Consider the following 22,774-nt stretch of genomic DNA (forward strand, 5'->3'; position numbering starts at 1 on the left):
TATTAATAAACATTCTCCTTGATATAATCAGGGAATTTGGTTGTTTCCATGTCAAAACTTACTAGCTTCATATCAGAGCTGATATTTTTTGAGAAAAAAACAAGAAAACAGGGGAACTATGTCCATGTAAAAGCAAATTCAAGCAGAACTTACCACAAAATAAATCATTAATTTAGGCAGCAGCCTTCAGGGGAATAAAGAGAACATTCCTTGGATTGAGCAGACAGAGCACATATTAACCCACACTAACATCTCTTCAGCCAGGCATCAAATGCTCACTAAGAACACAAGGCAACATTTTCCTTTTGCAACATACACCCCAGCACAGATGTAGAAGCAGAGCTGAGGGGGCACGTTTTGCACTGGCATCGTGATTGTTATGTTTGAGCAGGTGCAGTCTGGTTTGTGCTGCTGGAGGCCATGGTCAGCTTTCAGGCCAAAACTAGGTTGAGCTATGATAACTCTACTAGGGCAGTGCCCAAAGCAAAGGGGTCAGACTAGACAACAGCCTCAGTCACTGAAGTGTCTGGATGGCACAACTCTCTCTCCCTGATCATTCAGTGGGAAATGGAGAACCACCTGCTGGGGAAGAGGCTGACCCTTTCAGCAGCAAATGAGACCAAACACAGCAATGAGCCTAATGTGAGAGAACAGCCAGGGCGTTTATTTAGGACACACCCTACCAGCGAGCTGCACCTCATTTCACAGAGGAGGAAATGAGTGAGACTGAAGAATCAGAAAACAAACTAATGGTTCGCCACATAGCCCCAATACATGCCAGCTTTTAAAACAGGCAGATGGACAGAAGAGAGCGGGTAACTTCCTTGCACTCTCAGGCATACAAGCAAGGAGGAATGCAGTCACATCCACAGTGAGCTCACCTACCTCTTCAAGGTATTAGGGCACAAGCTAGAGTTAATTTCTTCTGCTTCTGAACTGCTAACTGTCTGGCTTAAAATCCTTTCATTTACGGAGAGGAATGATGACGTGGTCTAATTAAACTCTGTGCCTTAGCATGGTGATCCTCCTCCTCATCCCCAACAGCAGAGTAAACTGTAGACATTCAGTGAGAGGCACATCTAGGGCATGCCCCGATGTGGTCGGAACCCAACATTTGGTGGCGAAGGGAAGCGCTAAGATCAGTAACCATCACACCTATTTGAATTACTAATTACCAACAGAGTATAAATCAAACATCCTGTGGCTATGTCTACTTCTCAGCCTGGGGTAACATGGCTTTTTCCTTCTGCAGAAAACATACTAGAATGGAAGTAACGATGACATCATTCCAGGAATAATATTCAACTTACACTACTTGTTTTCAGTGTGCGCCCACCACATTTTCTTGCACTTTATTATTTGTAGATACTGCGTTTCTTACAATCTGAAGGCTTGCAGCAGCCTGAGTGAAGCAGGTTTATTGGCTTATTTTGTGTCACATTTTGGTAATTCTCACAATATTTCAAACTTTTCATTATTATTCTGCTTGTGGTGATCAGTGATTCCAGTCTGCTGAAAGCTCAGGTGATGGTCAGCATTCTTTAGCAATAAAGTATTTTTCAATTAAGGTACATACTTTTTTTTTTTAAGATATAATGCCATTGCATGCTTAATGGACTGCACTATAGTCTAAACAACTTTTATATGCCCCGGGAAACCAAAAAAGTCATTGGACTTGCTTTGTTGTGATACTGACTTTACCGTCGTGGTCTGGAATGGAACCGCAGTATGTCTGAGGTGTGCCTGTAAGTCATTTGAAAATGCCAAAGCCCAGCCTTCCCCTTGCTGCAAGACAGCTGCATTATCAGTTTCACATGGAGCTCTAACCGCTGACAGTACACGTGACCAAGGAGACCAAGGAGGGGGCCTTCTGACCCTGACGTTTAAGGGGCGGGTCCTCAGTTAGAGGGCAGGTTTTGAAGATATTAAAAAAATCTGAACAGCTTTGCTTTTCTTTTCAAACATTTCTTCATTTATTGGTGTATCTCTCAGCTTTGCCTGTGAGCAGCGGGAATCCCTGGGCTGGAAAAACAACGAACATGAGAAGGCTCCATGTGGAACGTGAGTTCACAGCTTTCCAGTAAGGTAGCAAGAAGGGAAAGGTGACTTTGCAAGTGTGATCAGGTCTGTACTTAAAGAACAAATTACATCTGCTGAGGAAGAAAACAAAATAAGATTATAAATCTAAAGATTTATACTAAGTGGTGCCTTGGATAAAAGCACATGTGAGGGGGCGGAGCCAGGATGGCGGAGTGAGTAGAGCAGTGGAAATCTCCTCCCAAAAACACATAGAGCTATGAAAATATAACAAAGAAAATTCTTCCTGAAATAGAGACCAGAGGACACAGGACAACATCCAGACCACATCCACACCTGCAAGAACACAGCGCCTTGCGAAGGCGGTAAGATACAAGGCCCGGCCTGGCGGGACCCGAGCGCCCCTCCCTCCGGCTCCCGGAAGGTGGAAAGAAACTGGAACGTTTTTTTTTTTTTTGGCGAGTGCTTTTTGGGAGACTTAAAGGGACAGGGACGCCGTTGCTAGGGAGGCAGGGCGGCGGGACCGGTGAGCGGGTGCCTGGGACTGGCGCCTGAGGACAAAGTTATCGCGTGTTTTTCCCTACGGGACCGGTGGGCGGGTGCCTGGGACCGGCGCCTGAAGACAAAGAATATCGTGCATTTTTCCCTGTAGGACCAGTGGGCAGGTGCTTTTTGGAAGCCTTGAAGAGACAGGGAACCCGGTGCTAGGGAAGCAGGGCAGAAGAACCAGTGAGTGGGTGCCTGGGACTGGTGTCTGAGGAAAAAAAAAAAAAATCGCGTGTTTTTTCCCTTTTTTTTTTTCTGTTCCCTCTCTCATTGTTGCTGTTGTTGTTTTGGTTTGGAGAGTGCTTTTTAGAAGTCTTAAAGGGGCAGGACAGGACACAGAGACCAGAGCCAGGGAATCTGGGGATCTCTGGGCAATCTAACCCCCTGGGCAACAGGGAGCACAGAGGCCCCTTACGGAGATAAACAGCCTCCCGGCTGCTCCCCCTCCAACGGGGCTCCACCACTTTGGAGGAGCAGCCCCAGCCAGGCCAGGCCCAACAGCGGAGATAAACTCCATAGCAAACCGGCAGGTAGCAGAAGCCCTGCCTGCGCACAGCTGACAAGCATAAGCCACTAGAGGTCGCTATTGTCTCAGGACAGGAAGGCCACAAACCAACAAGAAGGGAAGCTCTTCCAGCGGTCACTCCTACTAGGTCTGCAAAATATCTCTATCACCATGAAAAGGCAAAACTACAGGCAGACAAAGATCACAGAGACAACACCTGAGAAGGGGACAGACCTAACCAGTCCTCCTGAAAAAAAATTCAAAATAAAAATCATGAACATGCTGACAGAGATGCAGAGAAAAATGCAAGAGCATTGGGATGAGATGCAGAGAAAAATGCAAGAGCAATGGGATGAAGTCCAGAGGGAGATCACAGATGTCAGGAAGGAAATCACAGAAGTGAAACAATCCCTGGAAGGATTTATAAGCAGAATGGATAAGATGCAAGAGGCCACTGAAGGAATAGAAGCCAGAGAACAGGAACGTATAGCAGCTGACAAAGAGAGAGATAAAAGGATCTCCAGGAATGAAACAAGACTAAGAGAGCTATGTGACCAAGCAAAAAGGAATAATATTTGTATTATAGGGGTACCAGAAGAAGAAGAAAGAGGATAAGGGATAGAAAGTCTCTTTGAAGAAATAATTGCTGAAAACTTCCCCAAACTGGGGGAGGAAATAATCAAACAGACCATGGAATTACACAGAACCCCCAACAGAAAGAATCCAAGGAGGACAATACCAAGATACATAGTAATTAAAATGGCAAGGATCAAGTACAAGGAGAGATTTAAAGGCAGCTAGAGAGAAAAAGGTCACCTATAAAGGAAAACCCATCAGGCTAACATCAGAATTCTCGACAGAAACCCTAAAGGCCAGAAGAGAATGGCATGATATACTTAATGCAATGAAACAGAGGGGCCTTGAACCAAAGATACTGTATCCAGCACGACTATCATTTAAATATGATGGCGGGATTAAACAATTCCCAGACAAGCAAAACCTGAGGGATTTTGCTTCCCACAAACCACCGCTATAGGGCATCCTACAGGGACTGCTCTAGATGGGAGCACCCCTAAAAAGAGCACAGAACAAAACACAAAACATATGAAGAATGGAGGAGGAGGAATAAGAAGGGAGAGAAGAAAAGAATCTCCAGACAGTGTATATAACAGCTCAGTAAGTGAGCTAAGTTAGACAGTAAGATACTAAAGAAGCTTACCTTGAGCCTTTGGTAACCACGAATCTAAAGCCTGCAATGGCAATAAGTACATATCTCTCAATAGTCACCCTAAATGTAAATGGACTGAATGCCCCAATCAAAGACACAGGGTAATAGAATGGATAAAAAAGCAAGACCCATCTATATTCTGCTTACAAGAAACTCACCTTAAACTTAAAGACAAGCATAGACTTAAAGTCAAGGGATGGAAAAACATATTTCAGGCAAACAACAGCGAGAAAAAAGCAGGGGTTGCAGTACTAATATCAGACAAAATAGACTTCAAAACAAAGAAAGTAACAAGAGATAAAGAAGGATACCACATAATGATAAAGGGCTCAGTCCAACAAGAGGATATAACCATTTTAAATATATATGCACCCAATACAGGAGCACCAGCATATGTGAAGCAAATACTAACAGAACTAAAGAGGGAAATAGACTGCAATGCACTCATTTTAGGAGACTTCAACACACCACTCACTCCAAAGGATAGATCCACCGGGCAGAAAATAAGCAAGGACACACAGGCACTGAACAACACACTAGAACAGATGGACCTAATAGACATCTATAGAACTCTACATCCAAAAGCAACAGGATATACATTCTTCTCAAGTGCACATGGAACATTCTCCAGAATAGACCACATACTAGCTCACAAAAAGAGCCTCAGTAAATTCCAAAATATTGAAATTCTACCAACCAATTTTTCAGACCACAAAGGTATAAAAGTAGAAACAAATTCTACAAAGAAAACAAAAAGGCTCACAAACACATGGAGGCTTAACAGCATGCTACTAAATAATCAATGGATCAATGAACAAATCAAAATAGAGATCAAGGAATATATAGAAACAAATGACAACAACAACACTAAGCCCCAACTTCTGTCGGACGCAGCGAAAGCAGTCTTAAGAGGAAAGTATATAGCAATCCAGGCACACGTGAAGAAGGAAGAACAATCGCAAATAAACAGTCTAACATCACAATTTTTGAAACTGGAAAAAGAAGAACAAATGAGGCCTAAGGTCAGCAGAACTAGGGACATAATAAAGATCAGAGAAGAAATAAACAAAATTGAGAAGAATAAAACAATAGCAAAAATCAATGAAACCAAGAGCTGGTTCTTTGAGAAAATAAACAAAATAGATAAGCCTCTAGCCAAACTTATTAAGAGAAAAAGAGAATCAACACAAATCAACATAATCAGAAATGAGAATGGAAAAATTACGACAGACTCCACAGAAATACAAAGAATTATTAAAGACAACTATGAAAACCTATATGCCAACAAGCTGGAAAACCTAGAAGAAATGGACAACTTCCTAGAAAAATACAACCTCCCAAGACTGACCAGGGAAGAAACACAAAAGTTAAACAAACCAATTACGAGCAAAGAAATTGAAACAGTAATAAAAAAACTACCCAAGAACAAAACCCCGGGGCCGGACGGATTTACCTCGGAATTTTATCAGACACACAGAGAAGACATAATACCCATTCTCCTTAAAGTGTTCCAAAAACTAGAAGAGGAGGGAATACTCCCAAACTCATTCTATGAAGCCAACATCACCCTAATACCAAAGCCAGGCAAAGACCCCCCAAAAAAGAAAATTACAGACCAATATCCCTGATGAATGTAGATGCAAAAATACTAAATAAAATATTAGCAAACAGAATTCAACAGTATATCAAAAGGATCATACACGATGACCAAGTGGGATTCATCCCAGGGATGCAAGGATGGTACAACATTCGAAAATCCATCAACATCATCCACCACATCAACAAAAAGAAAGACAAAAACCACATGATCATCTCCATAGATGCTGAAAAAGCATTTGACAAAATTCAACATCCATTCATGATAAAAATTCTCAGCAAAATGGGAATAGAGGGCAAGTACCTTAACATAATAAAGGCCATATACAATAAACCCACAGCCAGCATTATACTGAACAGCAAAAAGCTGAAAGCATTTCCTCTGAGATCGGGAACAAGACAGGGATGCCCACTCTCCCCACTGTTATTTAACATAGTACTGGAGGTCCTAGCCACGGCAATCAGACAAAACAAAGAAATACAAGGAATCCAGATTGGTAAAGAAGAAGTTAAAGTGTCACTATTTGCAGATGATATGATACTGTACATAAAAAACCCTAAAGACTCCACTCCAAAACTACTAGAACTGATATCGGAATACAGCAAAGTTGCAGGATACAAAATTAACACACAGAAATCTGTAGCTTTCCTATACACTAACAATGAATCAATAGAAAGAGAAAGCAGGAAAACAATTCCATTCACCATTGCATCAAAAAGAATAAAATACCTAGGAATAAACCTAACCAAAGAAGTGAAAGACTTATACTCTGAAAACTACAAGTCACTCTTAAGAGAAATTAAAGGGGACACTAATAAATGGAAACTCATCCCATGCTCATGGCTAGGAAGAATTAATATCGTCAAAATGGCCATCCTGCCCAAAGCAATATACAGATTTGATGCAATCCCTCTCAAATTACCAGCAACATTCTTCAATGAATTGGAACAAATAATTCAAAAATTCATATGGAAACACCAAAGACCCCGAATAGCCAAAGCAATCCTGAAAAAGAAGAATAAAGTAAGGGGGACCTCACTCCCCAACTTCAAGCTCTACTACAAAGCCATAGTAATCAAGACAATTTGGTATTGGCACAAGAACAGAGCCACAGACCAGTGGAACAGATTAAAGACTCCAGACATTAACCCAAACATATATGGTCAATTAATATTTGATAAAGGAGCCATGGACATACAATGGCAAAATGACAGTCTCTTCAACAGATGGTGCTGGCAAAACTGGACAGCTACATGTAGGAGAATGAAACTGGACCATCGGCTCAACCCATATACAAAGGTAAACTCAAAATGGATCAAAGACCTGAATGTAAGTCATGAAACCATTAAACTCTTGGAAAAAAACATAGGCAAAAACCTCTTAGACATAAACATGAGTGACCTCTTCTTGAACATATCTCCCCGGGCAAGGAAAACAACAGCAAAAATGAGCAAGTGGGACTACATTAAGCTGAAAAGCTTCTGTACAGCGAAAGACACCATCAATAGAACAAAAAGGAACCCTACAGTATGGGAGAATATATTTGAAAATGACACATACGATAAAGGCTTGACGTCCAGAATATATAAAGAGCTCACATGCCTCAACAAACAAAAAACAAATAACCCAATTAAAAAATGGGCAGAGGAACTGAACAGACAGTTCTCTAAAAAAGAAATACAGATGGCCAAGAGACACATGAAAAGATGCTCCACATCGCTAATTATCAGAGAAATGCAAATTAAAACTACAATGAGGTATCACCTCACACCAGTAAGGATAGCTGCCATCCAAAAGACAAACAACAACAAATGTTGGCGAGGCTGTGGAGAAAGGGGAACCCTCATACACTGGGTGGGAATGTAGATTAGTTCAACCATTGTGGAAAGCAATTTGGAGGTTCAGCAAAATGCTCAAAACAGACCTACCATTTGACCCAGGAATTCCACTCCTAGGAATTTACCCTAAGAACGCAGCAATCAAGTTTGAGAAAGACAGATGCACCCCTATGTTTATCGCAGCACTATTTACAATAGACAAGAATTGGAAGCAACCTAAATGTCCATCGGTAGATGAATGGATAAAGAAGATGTGGTACATATACACAATGGAATACTACTCAGCCATAAGAAGTGGAAAAATCCAACCATTTGCAGCAACATGGATGGAGCTGGAGAGTATTATGCTCAGTGAAATAAGCCAAGCGTAGAAAGAGAAATACCAAATGATTTCACTCATCTGAGGAGTATAAGAACAAAGGAAAAACTGAAGGAACAAAACAGCAGCGGAATTACAGAACCCAAAAATGGACTAACAGGTACCAAAGGGAAAGGAACTGGGGAGGATGGGTGGGCAGGGAGGGAAAAGGTGGGGGAAGAAGAAGGGGGGTATTAAGATTAGCATGCATTGGGGGGGAGGGAGAAAGGGGAGTGTGGGCTGCACAACACAGAGAGGACAAGTAGGGATTCTACAACATTTTGCTAAGCTGATGGACAGTAACCGTAATGTGGTTGTTAGGGGGGACCTGATATAGGGGAGAGCATAGTAAACATAGTACTCTTCATGTAAGTACAGATTAAAGATTAAAAAAAAAAAGAAAGAAAGAAAGAAAAGGGGGATTACTCCTTGATAGGATAAAACTATTGGTAAATCAAAGATCAACGCATGCTTTAAATATCCTTAATGTTGATCACTTAAAGGGTGTCAGATGATCAGCTATGGAGGTACTCTTTTCTCATAATATTCCTTTCTCTTAATAAAAAAAAAAAAAAAAGCAGTCCCTGTGTGCTGACCTCCAGTGAGTTTTGCACAGTGGTATAGAGGGCATGTGAAAGTGTGGGCAAAGGGTCTGTTTGTTTCTATGCAGAAGATCAAGGCCTAGCTTGGATACCCAGAAAATGAACTAAGATACGATATGAGGAGGAGCTTCCGGCATCAGCACTCTCTGGAGGACTTGTGCCGGGGGATGATCATCAAAAAGCCTCCACAGGGATCCGGACGATGCTGCGGTTGTGGCTGCATCCAGCCCACCGTCTCCTGGACTTGCCATAGGAATGAGGAGGGAGATGTCTAGGCTGGCATGTGCATACAGTGAGACAACGAATTTGACCGGATCTGTAGTGTTGGAACTCAACCAGGAGTTGGGAGGGGTGCAAGTTGTAGCACTCCAAAATCTTATGACTATAGACTATCTACGATTAAAGGAACATATGGGATGTGAACAGATCCCAGAAATGGGCTGCTTTAATTTGTCTGATTTTTCTCAAGACTGTTCAAGTACAGTTGGACAATATCCATCATGTCATAGACAAATTTTCACAAATGCCTAGGGTGCCTAAATGGTTTTCTTGGCTTCACTGGAGATGGATGGTAATTATAGATTTGCTATGTTTATGTCACCATATTCCTATTATGTTAATATGTGTGTGCGAATTAGTTAGTTGTTTAAAACCTATACATGCTTAAGGTACTCTACAAGAAGATATGTCAAAGAAATAATCAATCCTCCCATGTTTTCTTCCATATGCTACCTCTACAGCTTTTCTTCTTCCTTCCTAATTACTGCCCTTAAATAGAATTCGTGCCTCATATCGAATTTACCAAGTATCGTAATTCCTCCAGGTGGTAAAGATAACCTCGAGACAAGTGCTGGGCATAGAAGCCACAGGGCATAAATCTGCAAAGAAGTAAAAAGCTAACCTTTTCAAACAATATGGCTTCCCTCTCACTTACCAACTTTACATTTCCCTGTATGGCCCCGGAAGATGACTGGTTAGCCAGAGATGGGTAAGATTCCTCAAGGGAGGAACAACCTAAGACAGGCACAGTCGCAGGGGGGCCATCAGGTGAGAAACTGGGGATCAACAGAGGTGAGGCTCAGAACCTCATCCCCCCTGCTTTGAGAGAAATCTTCTGCATCCGTGGATGTTTTGCTGCCCTTGTCTAGCTTGGATTAATACTTAGTCCATAGGCACACACCTGATCATCTGATCATCTAAATTTGCCCTCTTACAGCACTAAACTATGTTTTCTACCTTTATCTTGCATCTACCTACCACTTCAGCATTTTATTAAAAATAAAAATAATAATAATAATAAAGGGAGAAATGTGGGATCTACATATAAATCAAGTATAAAAATCAAACGAATATTCATATTTGACCTGATTGTTTATAGTTCATAATGCGTGATCAAAACCGAAAGTTTCTGTGATGAATGCCCTTGTACTCTTCACCATGTAAGAATTTATTCACTATGTAAGAATTCGTTCACCATGTAAGAACTTGTTCGTTATGCTTCAGAAGATTGGAGACTGACGAGGAAAAAAAAAAAAAAAAGCACATGTGAGTTTTCAAATGGTAGTCTGCCATCTCAGCTTCCTGGTGAAGAGTGGGTCTGTAATACTGGAGGCCCGTAATCGAAAGTGAAAACGCTGAGACATTAAAGAGAAGCCAGACATCCTCACTGAGTGCAATGCGGTGAGATTATCTTGAACAGTTACAAAAGGCAAAGAACTGTATTTATAATACCTGTGCTTCTTCTAAAGACAAAAGCTTCACTCAGTTAGAGCTGGGTTACTCAGGAATGGGCTGAAGCTGAGATTTGAGTATGTCATTAAAGCTGACTAATAGTATGAACACTCTCTGGACAATGTCTATTCTACTTAGAACTTTCTATTTAGAAATGTCTCCTTGTAACTAAAGGACATACTAATTACAAGTAAAATTATAGCCACACCTTTGAGAGCTTACTCATCATTTTATGGCTAAATCCTTGAGAACTTGGAGTGGAGGACCCAGCTGTCCATAGCTCCATGTGTTCCCAGAAGCAACCCAAAGTCTGGGGTTTTGTAGAGGAGCACAGAGTTAGGGGCTGTTCCCCTCTATGCTCATTGCTATATACATACCTGGAAAGAACTCATCTACAGCAACACCTTAGCTTGTTCGCAGGCCTCCCGTCACGTTCAGGCTATGAAATGCTTGGTATGCCAGCCCAGAGCAAACCTCTATTGTGCCCAGGGCCTAGGAGTTCCCATTTACATCCACCCAGGGACTCTGCATGCAGTCTCCCATGGCTCTGCCCTGCCCCACCCCTGCGCCTCTGTCCCCAAATCCCGGTGGTCCTTTGGGCAGCTCTTTTTTCTTCAGCACAAGGCTCCTTGGGTCTGCGTGACAGCAAAGACTCAGAGCCACGTTGCCCAACTCCAGCTTTCCCAGTTTTAAGCCAATCTGCAGGCAGACAGTTCAGTGCAGCTCAGAAATCTACAGTGGCTTCCTATTGCCTACAGAGTCAAGTGCAAACTCCACTTCCCACATTCAAGGCCCTCTGTCTCCATCCTGATGCCTCTTATCAGCTACCGGCTGACAGGTAGCTCTCCACTGGGTGAGGCCAGGAGCCATCCCTCTCCTGGGTATCTGTGCTGACAGTATGCCTTTTCTTAACAGCCTTCTTTCCTCTGTGCCACCCAACCCGACCATGCCCATGCTGTTCATCTCAAGTGTCTTCCAGAAGCTTCTCTGCGCCCTTCAGTGCATACCTGTCTCCCCCTCAAAATCCTACAGCTGTTTCTAGAACCCCATGCATTTCAGCTGTAAGGTAGCCACACTGAATACAACCCCCCAAGAGTTTTGTATTTTAGCTTAGTCTCCCTGGCTGGACTATAGGATTTCTGAGGTCAGTGACCAGCTCTTTACAGTATTATTTATGTGTCCTGCATATTGGGCACAGAGTCAATAAGCAGTAAACACTCCAAAGACCTGGGGCTGGAAGAGGAGCTTTTTCAGCCCCTTCACTGTAGATAAAACAGCTAAGCTCTAGGGAAACTGTTGACGAATTCTTGTTGATGAAGACTTCCTTGAAGAGAGCCCAGGCCTCCCAGTCCTCAGATCAGTGCCTCATACCCCACTCCACCACCTTTTGCTTAAGCCCCCAGGCTGATTTTTTTTTTAAGTTGCCTGAAGCACACTTCTAAGGGACATTCCCTTAGTCTATGTAGGGTCATTCAGTATACCTGGGAGTCAAAAGTCTCCCTGAAAATAATTTACGATGCTCACTTCTTTTTTTTTTTTTGTTCAGTCAGGCTGTACCTGCCTAATATTACCAGTGTTTGACATCACTGACCACAGTCGTACTTAGCAACTGTAATCCCCAGGCCAGGCGGGAAGAGCCATCCCTGCCCGTGTTATGAGGGAACACTGCCCTCAGGCGCCCCTGCCCTCGGCCAGCTGGCAGGGGACAACTGGGACACGGAGGAGGGATAGACCAGGACAGACAGACAGACACACACACACACACACACACACACACACACACACACACACACACAAAACCCACCAGGGCAGGAGACGACCAGCACAAATCAACACCCAAAATGCAGTTGTGAGTGACATGAGAGAGGAAATCTTGACGTGCAAGGTCAGGTGCCAAATCTCTTAGCCTCATTCAGATTACCTTTACATATAGGTAACAGGTGTTCAGCCAGAGCTGCTGGAAGAACAAATGTCGGGTCTGGTCATATTCCATAAACTAACAACAGAAGCTAGCATTTCTAGTTGTTATAATTTTAACTTTAAACATAAGATGCCCTGCAGAGGCAGGGGAGCATAAGATGGGCATAGCAGGTAACAGACTGCTTGTCCACACAGCACTCTTCCCTGCGGTCTGGGGGCGTGGAAGCCTAGGCGCCCTTGGCATTCCTGCACAGCAGCGCATCTGTGCAGGTGCGGGGGCGAGAACCTGTTTGCTGCCAGGGCTTGTGTCATTGCGCTGGGTGCCGGGGAGGCCTTGATGCGCACGGGCTTCTCCCCAAGCTCGGAACTTCTCAGCAAAGCGGGTTGACACGGGCAGCTGCAGGACAGCCTCTCCAGAGTCTTTAATTAACTCAATCCACCTGACCACAGTCCTTAAATAATTGAGTGCCTTGGTAACTAATGTCCGAACATTTGAAGAATTCTGTTAGGAGAACGGTTTAACCTTTGGATTCTAGTTTCAAACATTCTGTTATTCACAAGCTGAAGCGACATCAAAAAATTAAGTGCTTGAGAAAAAGAAAGGGATGAGCAGGGAGTCATGTTATTCGAATGGGATCATTTCAGACGGTAATTCAGCAAACTGAACATATGGAAAGATGAAAATGACTCAGGCGGTTTTCCGAGTCACATGATAATTTTACCATCTGTTACAACCTTTAAGTGTGGTTATTTGAAGCTGACAGACTCCTAAAATTCTGTGGAAAAAATTTGTTTTCCTTATTTACTTCTTCAAAACAAAACGACCTACATTGATTCTTTGTGACTTTGTTTAACATCGGCGGGTCCTAAAAAATATAGAAAAATATTTATTTCTTATTGTTCTTTGGACTACAACGTAAATGCTATATTGAACTACTGTATCAAATACTAAATATTCTATTATTAAAAAAACATGAATCAAATCCTTCTGCCTCCCCCACCCCATCCCAGTTTTCCATACAGCCTTACATAATATTAAATTAGAAAACAATAATACAGTTTACTCTTTCTTAGTCTGGAAGTTAACGCAGTTTTAAACTATTACTAAATATATTTATCAAACGCAATTCAACCCTGAGAATTCACATTCTTAACCTAGAACACCTTCTCCCTCTTCTCTGTTTACAGCCTCTGTATTTCTCCTTCAAGGCCAAGTTCAGATTCACCTTGCCAAAGCCTTCTGCCAAGTCTGCAGAGAAACGAAGCACGTGACGTCACGAAATCACGGTCCGCCCCCCAACGAAGCCCTCTGGGCACCATGTTAGAGTGCGTGCGTGCCTTGTGTACGCCCCCAGACGCCCGGTAGGGATCTCAAGTTCAAGAGGCGCACAACTGAGCTCAGGACCCCCGAGACCCTGCTTCTTCCCGGCCTTCCTCTGTCTCCACGCTGCTGGAGGCTCAGACCGAAATCCTTGTGGTCATCTGTATCCAAAATCTGACCACTTCTCACCACCTACTCCCACTGCCCTGCTCTGGGCTATCCTAACAGCCCCGTTTAGGTCCTCGGATTCCAACCTTTGAGCTCCTCCACTAGCCAAAGTGAAGGTGATACAATTGGTCAGATCATGTTACCCCTTTGCTCAAAACTTCCCAGGACTTCAACCTCCCTCAGAGAGAAGCCAGTGCTTTGCTGTGGCCTGGGTGCAATATCCTACATCATTTGCCCCTTCTTCCTTGATCCCATCACTCCCTCTAACTCAGCTCCAGCCTCAATGGCTGTCTAGCTGCACCTCCAATATTGGAACTTTGTTCCAGAAAACGATTCCCCAGATAGCTGTATAAAGCACTCCCTGCACCCTTCAGTTCCTCACAGAAATGCAATCTGCTCAGTAAGGCCTTTTTTGATTTCCTTATCAAAGACCACACCCTGGACCCCACCCTGCCTGAGGGCACCCCAGTGTACATTCCTGACCTCCTGTTCTCCCTTTGCTGTGGGATATGCCTCCCTAGCAATGTATCCCTTGGAACACAGTATGCAGTTACTTAGGGTACATTAGAAAAACTCAATTCAGTCTGCCTCTAGGTTTTCCCTGTGTCTCTCTTTTTTGTGTCTCCTCTGCTACCCACAAAAAGCACTCATACTCACAACTCTTGACACTTCTGATCACCAAATGGGTGGAAGTTTTTCCCTGTAACAAGGAATTTTCTGCATCACCAGTGGGGTGTCTTACAATTAAATGCAACTCTGACACAATCTACTTGGAGATGTGCTCAGATCCCACATGGTAAGGGCTCAGGCCCACAAGGTTGCCTCTCTCCCCTTCATATGCCAATCACAAGTCCAGGCTGTTACCTGAACTTCTGGCTTATCGGCTGTAAATCAGTTTCCCACAAGCCCCTCTTCAGCCTTCTTGCTAGAGCTGCTCACAGAACTGAGGAGAACAATTTATGCACTGGATCACCTATAAAAAGATATAACTTAAGAATAGCCAGATGGAAGAGATACACAGGATGAGGTCTGGGAGGGTGCTGAGCACAGGATCTTCTGTCCCTGTGGAGTTGGAGTACATCACCCTCCCAGTGTGGATGTGTTCACCAACCTGGAAGCTCCCCAAACTCCATGCTTTGGGATTTTTATGGGGGCTTCCTCATGTAGGCATGATCAGTTATGAACTCCATTTCCAGCCCCTCTCTGGAGGATGGGGTTGGGGCTGAAAATTCCAAGCTACCCAGAGTCACCTCTTTAGGACAAAAGATGAGCCTAGTGCTCTTATCACTTAGGAAATTAAAAGGGACCTAGGAGCTCTGTGCCAGTAAGCAGGGCAGAGACCAATATACTAACTTCTATTATCTCAGTTATCTTGCTTATTGTATCTCCTTCCCTCTCCAAGATAGACACATCCAAGAAGGCAAGATCCATAAGTGCCCTGAACAGTACCTGGTGAACTTAACTGCTCATAAATACCTCCTGAAGAATGCATGCTTCTCTCCTCTTTAGATTTCTCAAGGCCTCACATTTATATATACACATGAAGCACTCATATAGAGCTGTTCATACATAAATAACTGCAAATGTCATTTAAGCAATGTGGGCCTCTGTTTTCTCATCAAGACAATGAAATTATATCTAAGGTCTCTTGAAAATGAGCAACATCTTCTGAAACCCTCATTTTACAGAAGAGGAAACAAGCTCAGACCTGGGAAGAGATGTGCCTTATCTACTTACTGCAGACCCACTGAGTGCTAGGGATGCAAAGTGAGGTCAAGACCACTCTTTTGGGAGGACAGATAGGAAAACAAATAATGTCAGTACAAGGTGATAAGTGCTGTAACAGAAGAATGGGATATCCCAATATAAGGTGGTGCGCAAGGTGTATGGGAACCAGCAGGCAGAAAGCTAAGTGCTTGGGAGAAAGCAGGAAGAAATGGGGTAGGGCTCTGGGAAGACAGTGAGTAGAACCTGCTTCTATGCAGCCCCCAGGGCTGCATGCCCAGCTCAGCATGTCCCTGGGCATCTCTCCTGCCTTTCCTCCTCAGTGTATATTTGGACTAAAGATCTCTTTCAGCTGTGCTGCAGATCCAACAACGAACCAGGGTCTGAATAAAGCTCAAAAGAGGCTTCCGTAAAGCAGAGTGGAAAGGGGACTGAGCCCATCAACTTGACTAAATGGCTGAACTCTGGCCACAATGCCACCTAAGTACTGACAAGGGACGAGTGTTATAATTAGAGCCTCCAATTCTTATTTGTAATGTGTGACCCACTGACCACACTCAGAGGGATGAAACCTAGCACTTTTTATTCTGCATGCCTTTGTTTTCCCTGCAGCACTCCCTAACTGTGTTTGTATTGACTGTGCATTACCTAGGTCTCTGAGGCCCCTGGGAGCTTTCTGTTGAAAAGCTCAGCACCAGGTACCAATAAATAAAGCTGCAAAGGCTTCAGAGTGCAGGCTTTTATTTCACAAAGCAAGTCAACCTTAACCAGAGTGGCCAACGCAAACAGAATCTGGTCTGGATCAAGCATACAGTAAATAGCTAAAAAACACTGACAATGTCTAACACAAAACCAATCAATGTGTCTCGCAGAAGAATTGATTCTGTTCTACAGATTAAAGAAGGGAAATATGAACACCAACAGAAAATATTAGACAAGCCCTACTGGTCTGATTCATTCTCAGGGAGACAATCACACAGTCCTCTCAGAAGTACTCCCTCTACACCTCCGAATCCTGCTTCACCCCTAATCCACTCTGAATGAATACAGAAGGCAGACTGCAAACTGAGTACAGGAGGGGCATCAAGAAGACACCCCCAAAGTTGCCTGCATTCCAGCCAGGATGACCACTTGATGGCAATCGATCTTCTCAGGCTTGAGGGTTGTTATAATTTGTTAGAACTGGTTAGAATATACAGTGGATATCCTCAGGTTTGAGGGTTATTATAATTTGTTGTAATTTTTGTTACTTGTATATTGTCATGGATGGAATTTGCTTACAATGCTCCAGCTTTCCCGCATGGACCACTGCAGAGGATTGAGGGCACATAAATTGAGAGGAGAGAATCCTGGAGGGGTGGAGTGTGGATAAAGTGAAGGTGCCTGTGGCCAGGATTCTCACCTGTCCCTGGTTGGCTAGCTCACTACACAGGTGTGGGCAATGTGTCATTATTGACTCTATATAAAGAGCTCTACCTAGTGCTCTGGGCAACACGGTGGCATGGCTGCAAGACAGCAGAGGCTGGAGTGACGGCAGCACTGAAGACAGAGGCTGGGACGGCTGTGCAGGCAGAGAGGCCCAGAGGCAGAGACCAGCTTGCTGCATGCAGACTGGCTTTGCGTAAATGGAATTTTAGTGATTGACCTGCCACAGTGGAAATAAAGTTGGGTATAGCACTTTCACCCCAAGAACATCCTACTGTCATTCTTTTGGTCACATTGAATTCATAGTGAACTTGCCAGGGGCTGAAACCCATTGGCAAGATAATCATGCTTTATTTTTTTATTTTTAAAGTACTTGTCTTCTCATCCCTTTCAGTTACACTTGCCTGTAGCTGTGCCTTTGCTTTGCCGGCAGAGTTTACGTGTTTGGGTTCAGTGGAATTCCTTTCCTTGTTGCCATTTCTGTTTCAGATATAAGGTCTTTACTGCAGATTTTAGATAAAGTGATCCCAATGTGAAGTGTAGCTTTGTCACCATTAAGGAAAAAAAAAGCAGTGTCACAAATTTAACCCCAAACTAGTGACATCCCTTCAAAAACAATTGTTTGTTTTGGGAACAGCTTGGGGGTGGTACTGCGTGATTTAAACGTGGCATACAACTTCAAGCAGTGCAAAGTAGTCTGAGAGGCTAAGCTATCTTTCAAAACAAGTAAAGTGCTTTGAACTCCTCTGACTTTGAGTTCCTACTACGTATTATTCAAAAGCACGGTTCAGTAAACTTTTTCTGCAAAAAGGCCAGATAGGAAATATTTTAGGTTTTGCAGCCAGATGGTTTCTGTCACAACTACTTAATTCTGCCATTATAGTTGGAAAGCAGCTGAAAATGATACAGAAACAAATGGGTGTGGCTGTATGGACACTAAAATATGATTTTCATAAAACTCTAATGTGCCAGGAAATAGTTTTTTCTTTTTTTTTTGTATCTTGTTTTTGGAGCCATTTGAAAAAAAAACATTCTTAGCTCAGGCCTCACAAAAATGGGGTGGGTGGGTCAAACTTCGGCCAGGACCCCTGGTGTGCCCACCCCTATTCCATTCTAAAAACTCAGTAACTATTTGATGTTAGTCATAAGAGATTTGTCCTACTGAAAACAATTTGAAAACTAAGAATCAATCCAGTACCCCCATTACCTTTTCCCACCCACTGTAGTAGCTCTTTATTTTACCTAAATCAAAAGCCACTGTAAAACAAGCCAAAGTAAGTTCCTTTTCTGAGCACTTGAAGAGTTGCAAAACATCTCTTCATATACAGGGAAAAGGCAGCACCCTGATGTAAGGCACCATGCCTACAATCTACAGAAAGAGGGACAAAGCTATCATGGGAACCCCACATTTACAAAGTAACACAAGGCAGTGGCAGCTTTATATTCAAATGCATACAAAAACTGTAATTTCGCCAAACATCACCATCATGATACAACCTTGCTTAGAGGAAGTGAATAAAAAAGCAAACTTATAGTAAACTAACATGACAAGTGGCTCTTCTCACAATGACTGCTGTTTTACATGGCTACTAAAGATAACATTAACAAAGATTTATTTCTTCCTCCTTGTCACCCTAGACAGTATTCCCTCAATAATTTTTTTTTCCTTAATAAAGATGTTTTCTTTGAAAAAGCCATCACAGTATTAAAAGTTATATGGGAAATACCCCAGTCTGTAATACCTCCTTTTATTTTTAAACAGACCTTCCCTCTGAAAAGATAAAAGTGTATTGTATTCTTTCTTCCATTCTCATAAGATTCCTATGTAGATGGTGCCGTATCTTTTTTCAATCTTAAAGTGGACAGATGTTAAATTGTTTGCTGGAAATAATGCAGAGTCCTTGGCGGAGCAGAGAATGAAGGCCACATTGCTGAGTTACCCTCCAAAGGCTTCTTCCAAATAAGGAAACCATTTCCATTCAGGAAATGAAACCCTGTACTTTCTGGGATGAGAAGATTCTGACCTGAGTACATCTGTGTTCCTGTATTACAAGGTTGACTACCAAAGAACTCTGTAAGGCCTATCATTACCATTCTGGACAAGCAGGGGTTGGCTATACTGATGGATGGAGTGACACTTATCTCAGTGATTTGCCATCAGCAGTGCTAAGAGAGCCTAAAAGCAAAAGTACAGCATGTCTAATATCTACCTGAAAGTGAAATATGATCCACAACTGCAATTCATTTTTGGAGTCTGGTACTTTTTCAGAAAATATTTTTCTACTAATTAAGTATACCAACTTCACTCTGAAAATTATCTGAACCTCTGCCACAAAACCAGTGCCCTGTTACTATATGGAACATCAAACTGTCAAATAATGGGTCAGTGTAAAACCAGCTGAGTGTGTATCTTTGATTCAGAACAGCATTCTGAAGTCCACAAAACTCTATTTGAATTAATACACTCAATTCTATTTTATCAATGACAATTCATTGATTTGCTATTTTATAAACCAAGAGGCACCTTTCTCATTTAGTTTATCCTTAAGTGCCCTTTGCACTAATTTCCTAAATGTACTCTTGTTGTTTTGCATGAAAACAGACTTCCTGAAGAACCACAGTGCAACCCGAATACCAATAATGAGACATCGATCCTGACCTTTTTTTTTAAACAGGAACTGCAGTCTTTCCTAAAAAAGGCAGGGAGGAGTATCTAGGAAATAACTATCTATCTACTGAAGATGTAAACTCGTATTTTGATATTTAAGTGGATATGATGTTGAGATTGTTCATGAGCTGCATCAGTGGTGGAAAATTCCTCTAAGGAAAAGCAAACATGTTCCTTCCTTATAACCTTGTTCTTATTCCTGTTCTATCTTTAAAACACTACTACTTAGAAAGTAATAAAATGTATCATCATTCTTCACAATGTTTCCCCAATACTGTGACGCAGTTGTCGACTTTCTGTGCCCAGGAAACACTGATGTAGAGCCCCAGTCGCTGGGCACTGCGATTCTTTTTTTCTTTTTTTTTTAGAGGGATAAAGAATATTTATTGAACATTTGCAGTAAACCAAACATTTTATAAACACAATTACATTTTCACAATGATTAGGCACTATTATAAATTCCTATTAGGCACTATTATAAATTTTACTGATGAGAAAAGTGGGCCTCAAATAGAGTAAGACAGCTGTCTATAGTGACATTAGTTTGGATCACTGACAGGTAACCCAGGTCAGAGTCTGTCTCCCCCTACACCTCACCCCAGGGCCAGTCAATGAATAGTTCTTCAATTTAGCATAAATGCACTCTGAAGGAAAGGCATGGTGATTACTAAATGATATGAAGAACAGCGCTGGGTAAAAACAATGGAGAGAGTGGTTGTAAAAATAAATCTGAAGAGTAGTGTTGGCAAAGTTGAAAAGTAAGATACAGGTCTGTCCTGTTTTGGGCTGCATTTCACAGTTTTCAAAATATCACAATACAAGCTAGAATTCTACTTCTGTTTACTGCAGGGCAAACTCTCATCCATTTAGTAATGCACCCCAGAATACTAAATCATTGTTTTACAAGACCTCTATGCATACGGTACTATTGTTGCTCATTACCAAACAATTACCAAAATAATCATTTGGCTTTAACCCAAGGGGACTATAAACAAACCCTTGGAGGTGGAGAGAGAGTAGGACTAAGGGATAGCTCAAGTAACACAGTGATTCACCTGTACAGGTGTGTGGGGGGGAGTGGGTGTTACAGTGTTCCTGGAAGATATCACAAGGCCTAGACTGGGACTATACTGACAACTAAGTGTGTGACCTTGTGCAAGTCAAGATGGATTGTTCAAAGACTTGATCTCATGGATAAAACGATGGGATTTTGTTGAACTATCTTTGAGATACTTTACAGGGTCCAAACACCAGTTTATAAATATTTTCGCCCAAGTGTCTGTACTTCACTTAGTTTCTGGGAAAATTCAGCCTCCATTCATCTAATCCAGCACAGTAAGGGCACCCTGGAGCAGGCCTCCTTTCCACCTGGACTCTCCTGCGTCGTTGGGCGTCCATCTGAGTGAGTCGGGGGAAAGAGGCGCTTTGAAATTGAAGGGTGGCCTCGAATGCCTAAAGTTGAAAAACTGCTGAATCAGGATGCCCCTATTTTGCCAGATCACTGGCAATCGGATGCTCCCTTCCCTCACCCCTCCTGTACTCTGCCAAGAAACTGGATCGGCCTGTCTACTCAGAGGTCAACTGCGAAGAGCAGACTGATGTCACTCAGTTGTCCTACAACCGCCCCAAGGTAGAAAAGCGCCGAAACACCTCTGCATCCTCAAAAGAGAGGGCATCCTCCGGAAGGTGACCCCTTAAGGCATTACTATCTGTGCAGCCTCGGCCTGCGGGACGCGGTCAGGAGGAAGGCGAGCGCGCTCGGGGCGCTGGAGAGTGTCCGTCGCCCCCTCGCCTCGCCACGCCCCGCGGTGGCCAGGATCGCACGGACGCGAGCTGGCCGGTCCGGGGGAGGGTATCCCGCAAAGAAAGACAGCAGCTCAGGAAGCCCCTGCAGTCGCCCTGGCCGAAGCACTTAGGGACCAGTTGCCCAGAGTTGCGGCGGCAACCCCCGCGTCCTGTTCGCGGCCACCGCGCGGGCTTCCGCCTTCCCGGAGGCTGCCCGGGCGAGTCAGCGCAGGGGGCGCCGGGCAGGGCCGGGCCGGGGCGCGGGGCCTCCTACCTGTGGTGGACAGCACGGTGCTGGCGAAGAAGAGCGCCGAGGTGAAGTCCCAGTTCCAGTTGCCCGACGCGTTGCTGAGCACCGACACGCCGTAGTTGCTGGCCTCCAGCACCCGGCCCAGGAACTGCTCGAGCTGCTGCTCAGACAGGCACTCGTGCTGCTCCAGGAAGCGCCGCTTCAGCTTGCGCAGCTCCTGGCGCAGCAGGTCCTCGTAGGGCAGCTCCACCGACGAGAAAACCACGGCGCCGAAGACCAGGTAGAGCAGGTAGCCGAGCACCAGGAAGCCGAAGCACCAGGCCGAGCGGTGCCGCTCCACCAGGCGCACGCACGAGCTGCCGGCCAGGGACTGCAGCATCTTCCCCGTTGTCTCCGCCGCTGCTGTTGTAGCTGCCGCCGCCGCCAGGCCCGCGCCGCAGATCGGCCCGTGCGGCCCGCCGCCCGCCGCCCCTCGGCCGCCCCGCCCGCTCGCGGCCTGCGATTGGCTCTCTCTGGAGAGAGTTTTCTTCCTTCTTGCCCCGGGTCCTGGCAATAGAAAGAGCCCCGGTGATGTGGCGCTGACGTGGTTGCCGGCTCAGGTAACCCGAGAGGCCGCGAGGCCGCGCGGCGAACTTGGCCGAGACCCCGGAGCGCCGCGCTCTCTTCCCACCTTCCCTCGGCTGCGGAGCCCACCCGGGAGGAGAGCAGAGGCGGGGAGGCGGGCAGCGGGCGCCCCCGGGCGAGGGGAGCCCGGGTTCCTACCCATTCTGCTGTCGGCCTCAGGGGCTCGAGGGTTGAGCAGCCTGCCGCCGAGTGTGGTAGCAAAAGCAGAACCTCAGGATTTGAGGGCACCTTGGGTCGCAGAAGCCAACACCCACCCACCCAGCCCCTCACCGCGGGCCCTGAGAGCAAAGGAGAGTTTTGGAAAATCCCATTTCTGACTTACAGTTCTTTAAAACATGAAAAATGAAGATCCCAATATCCCAACTACCACAAGAAGCCTAGCCATTCCCAAGTGTTTCTTTTTAAGGTGACGAGGGTCAGGGAGCCAACTTTCTGTGCGTGAGAGT

General features: G+C 44.2%; 1 protein-coding gene across 1 annotated transcript in view; it reads right to left on the reverse strand.

Moving 5' to 3' along the window:
• Positions 1–22,451, reverse strand: part of KCNK1 (potassium two pore domain channel subfamily K member 1) — a 53,500-nt gene extending 31,049 nt beyond the window's left edge. The window contains exon 1 of the mRNA XM_017649834.3: positions 21,729–22,451. Within this exon, the coding sequence (XP_017505323.1) occupies positions 21,729–22,083 (355 nt within the window). The 5' untranslated portion in view covers positions 22,084–22,451. The remainder of the gene's footprint in view (positions 1–21,728) is intronic.
• Positions 22,452–22,774: the final 323 nt, after the last annotated feature.

This window comes from Manis javanica, chromosome 7, assembly GCF_040802235.1.
Source record: "Manis javanica isolate MJ-LG chromosome 7, MJ_LKY, whole genome shotgun sequence".
Taxonomy (NCBI): domain Eukaryota; kingdom Metazoa; phylum Chordata; class Mammalia; order Pholidota; family Manidae; genus Manis; species Manis javanica.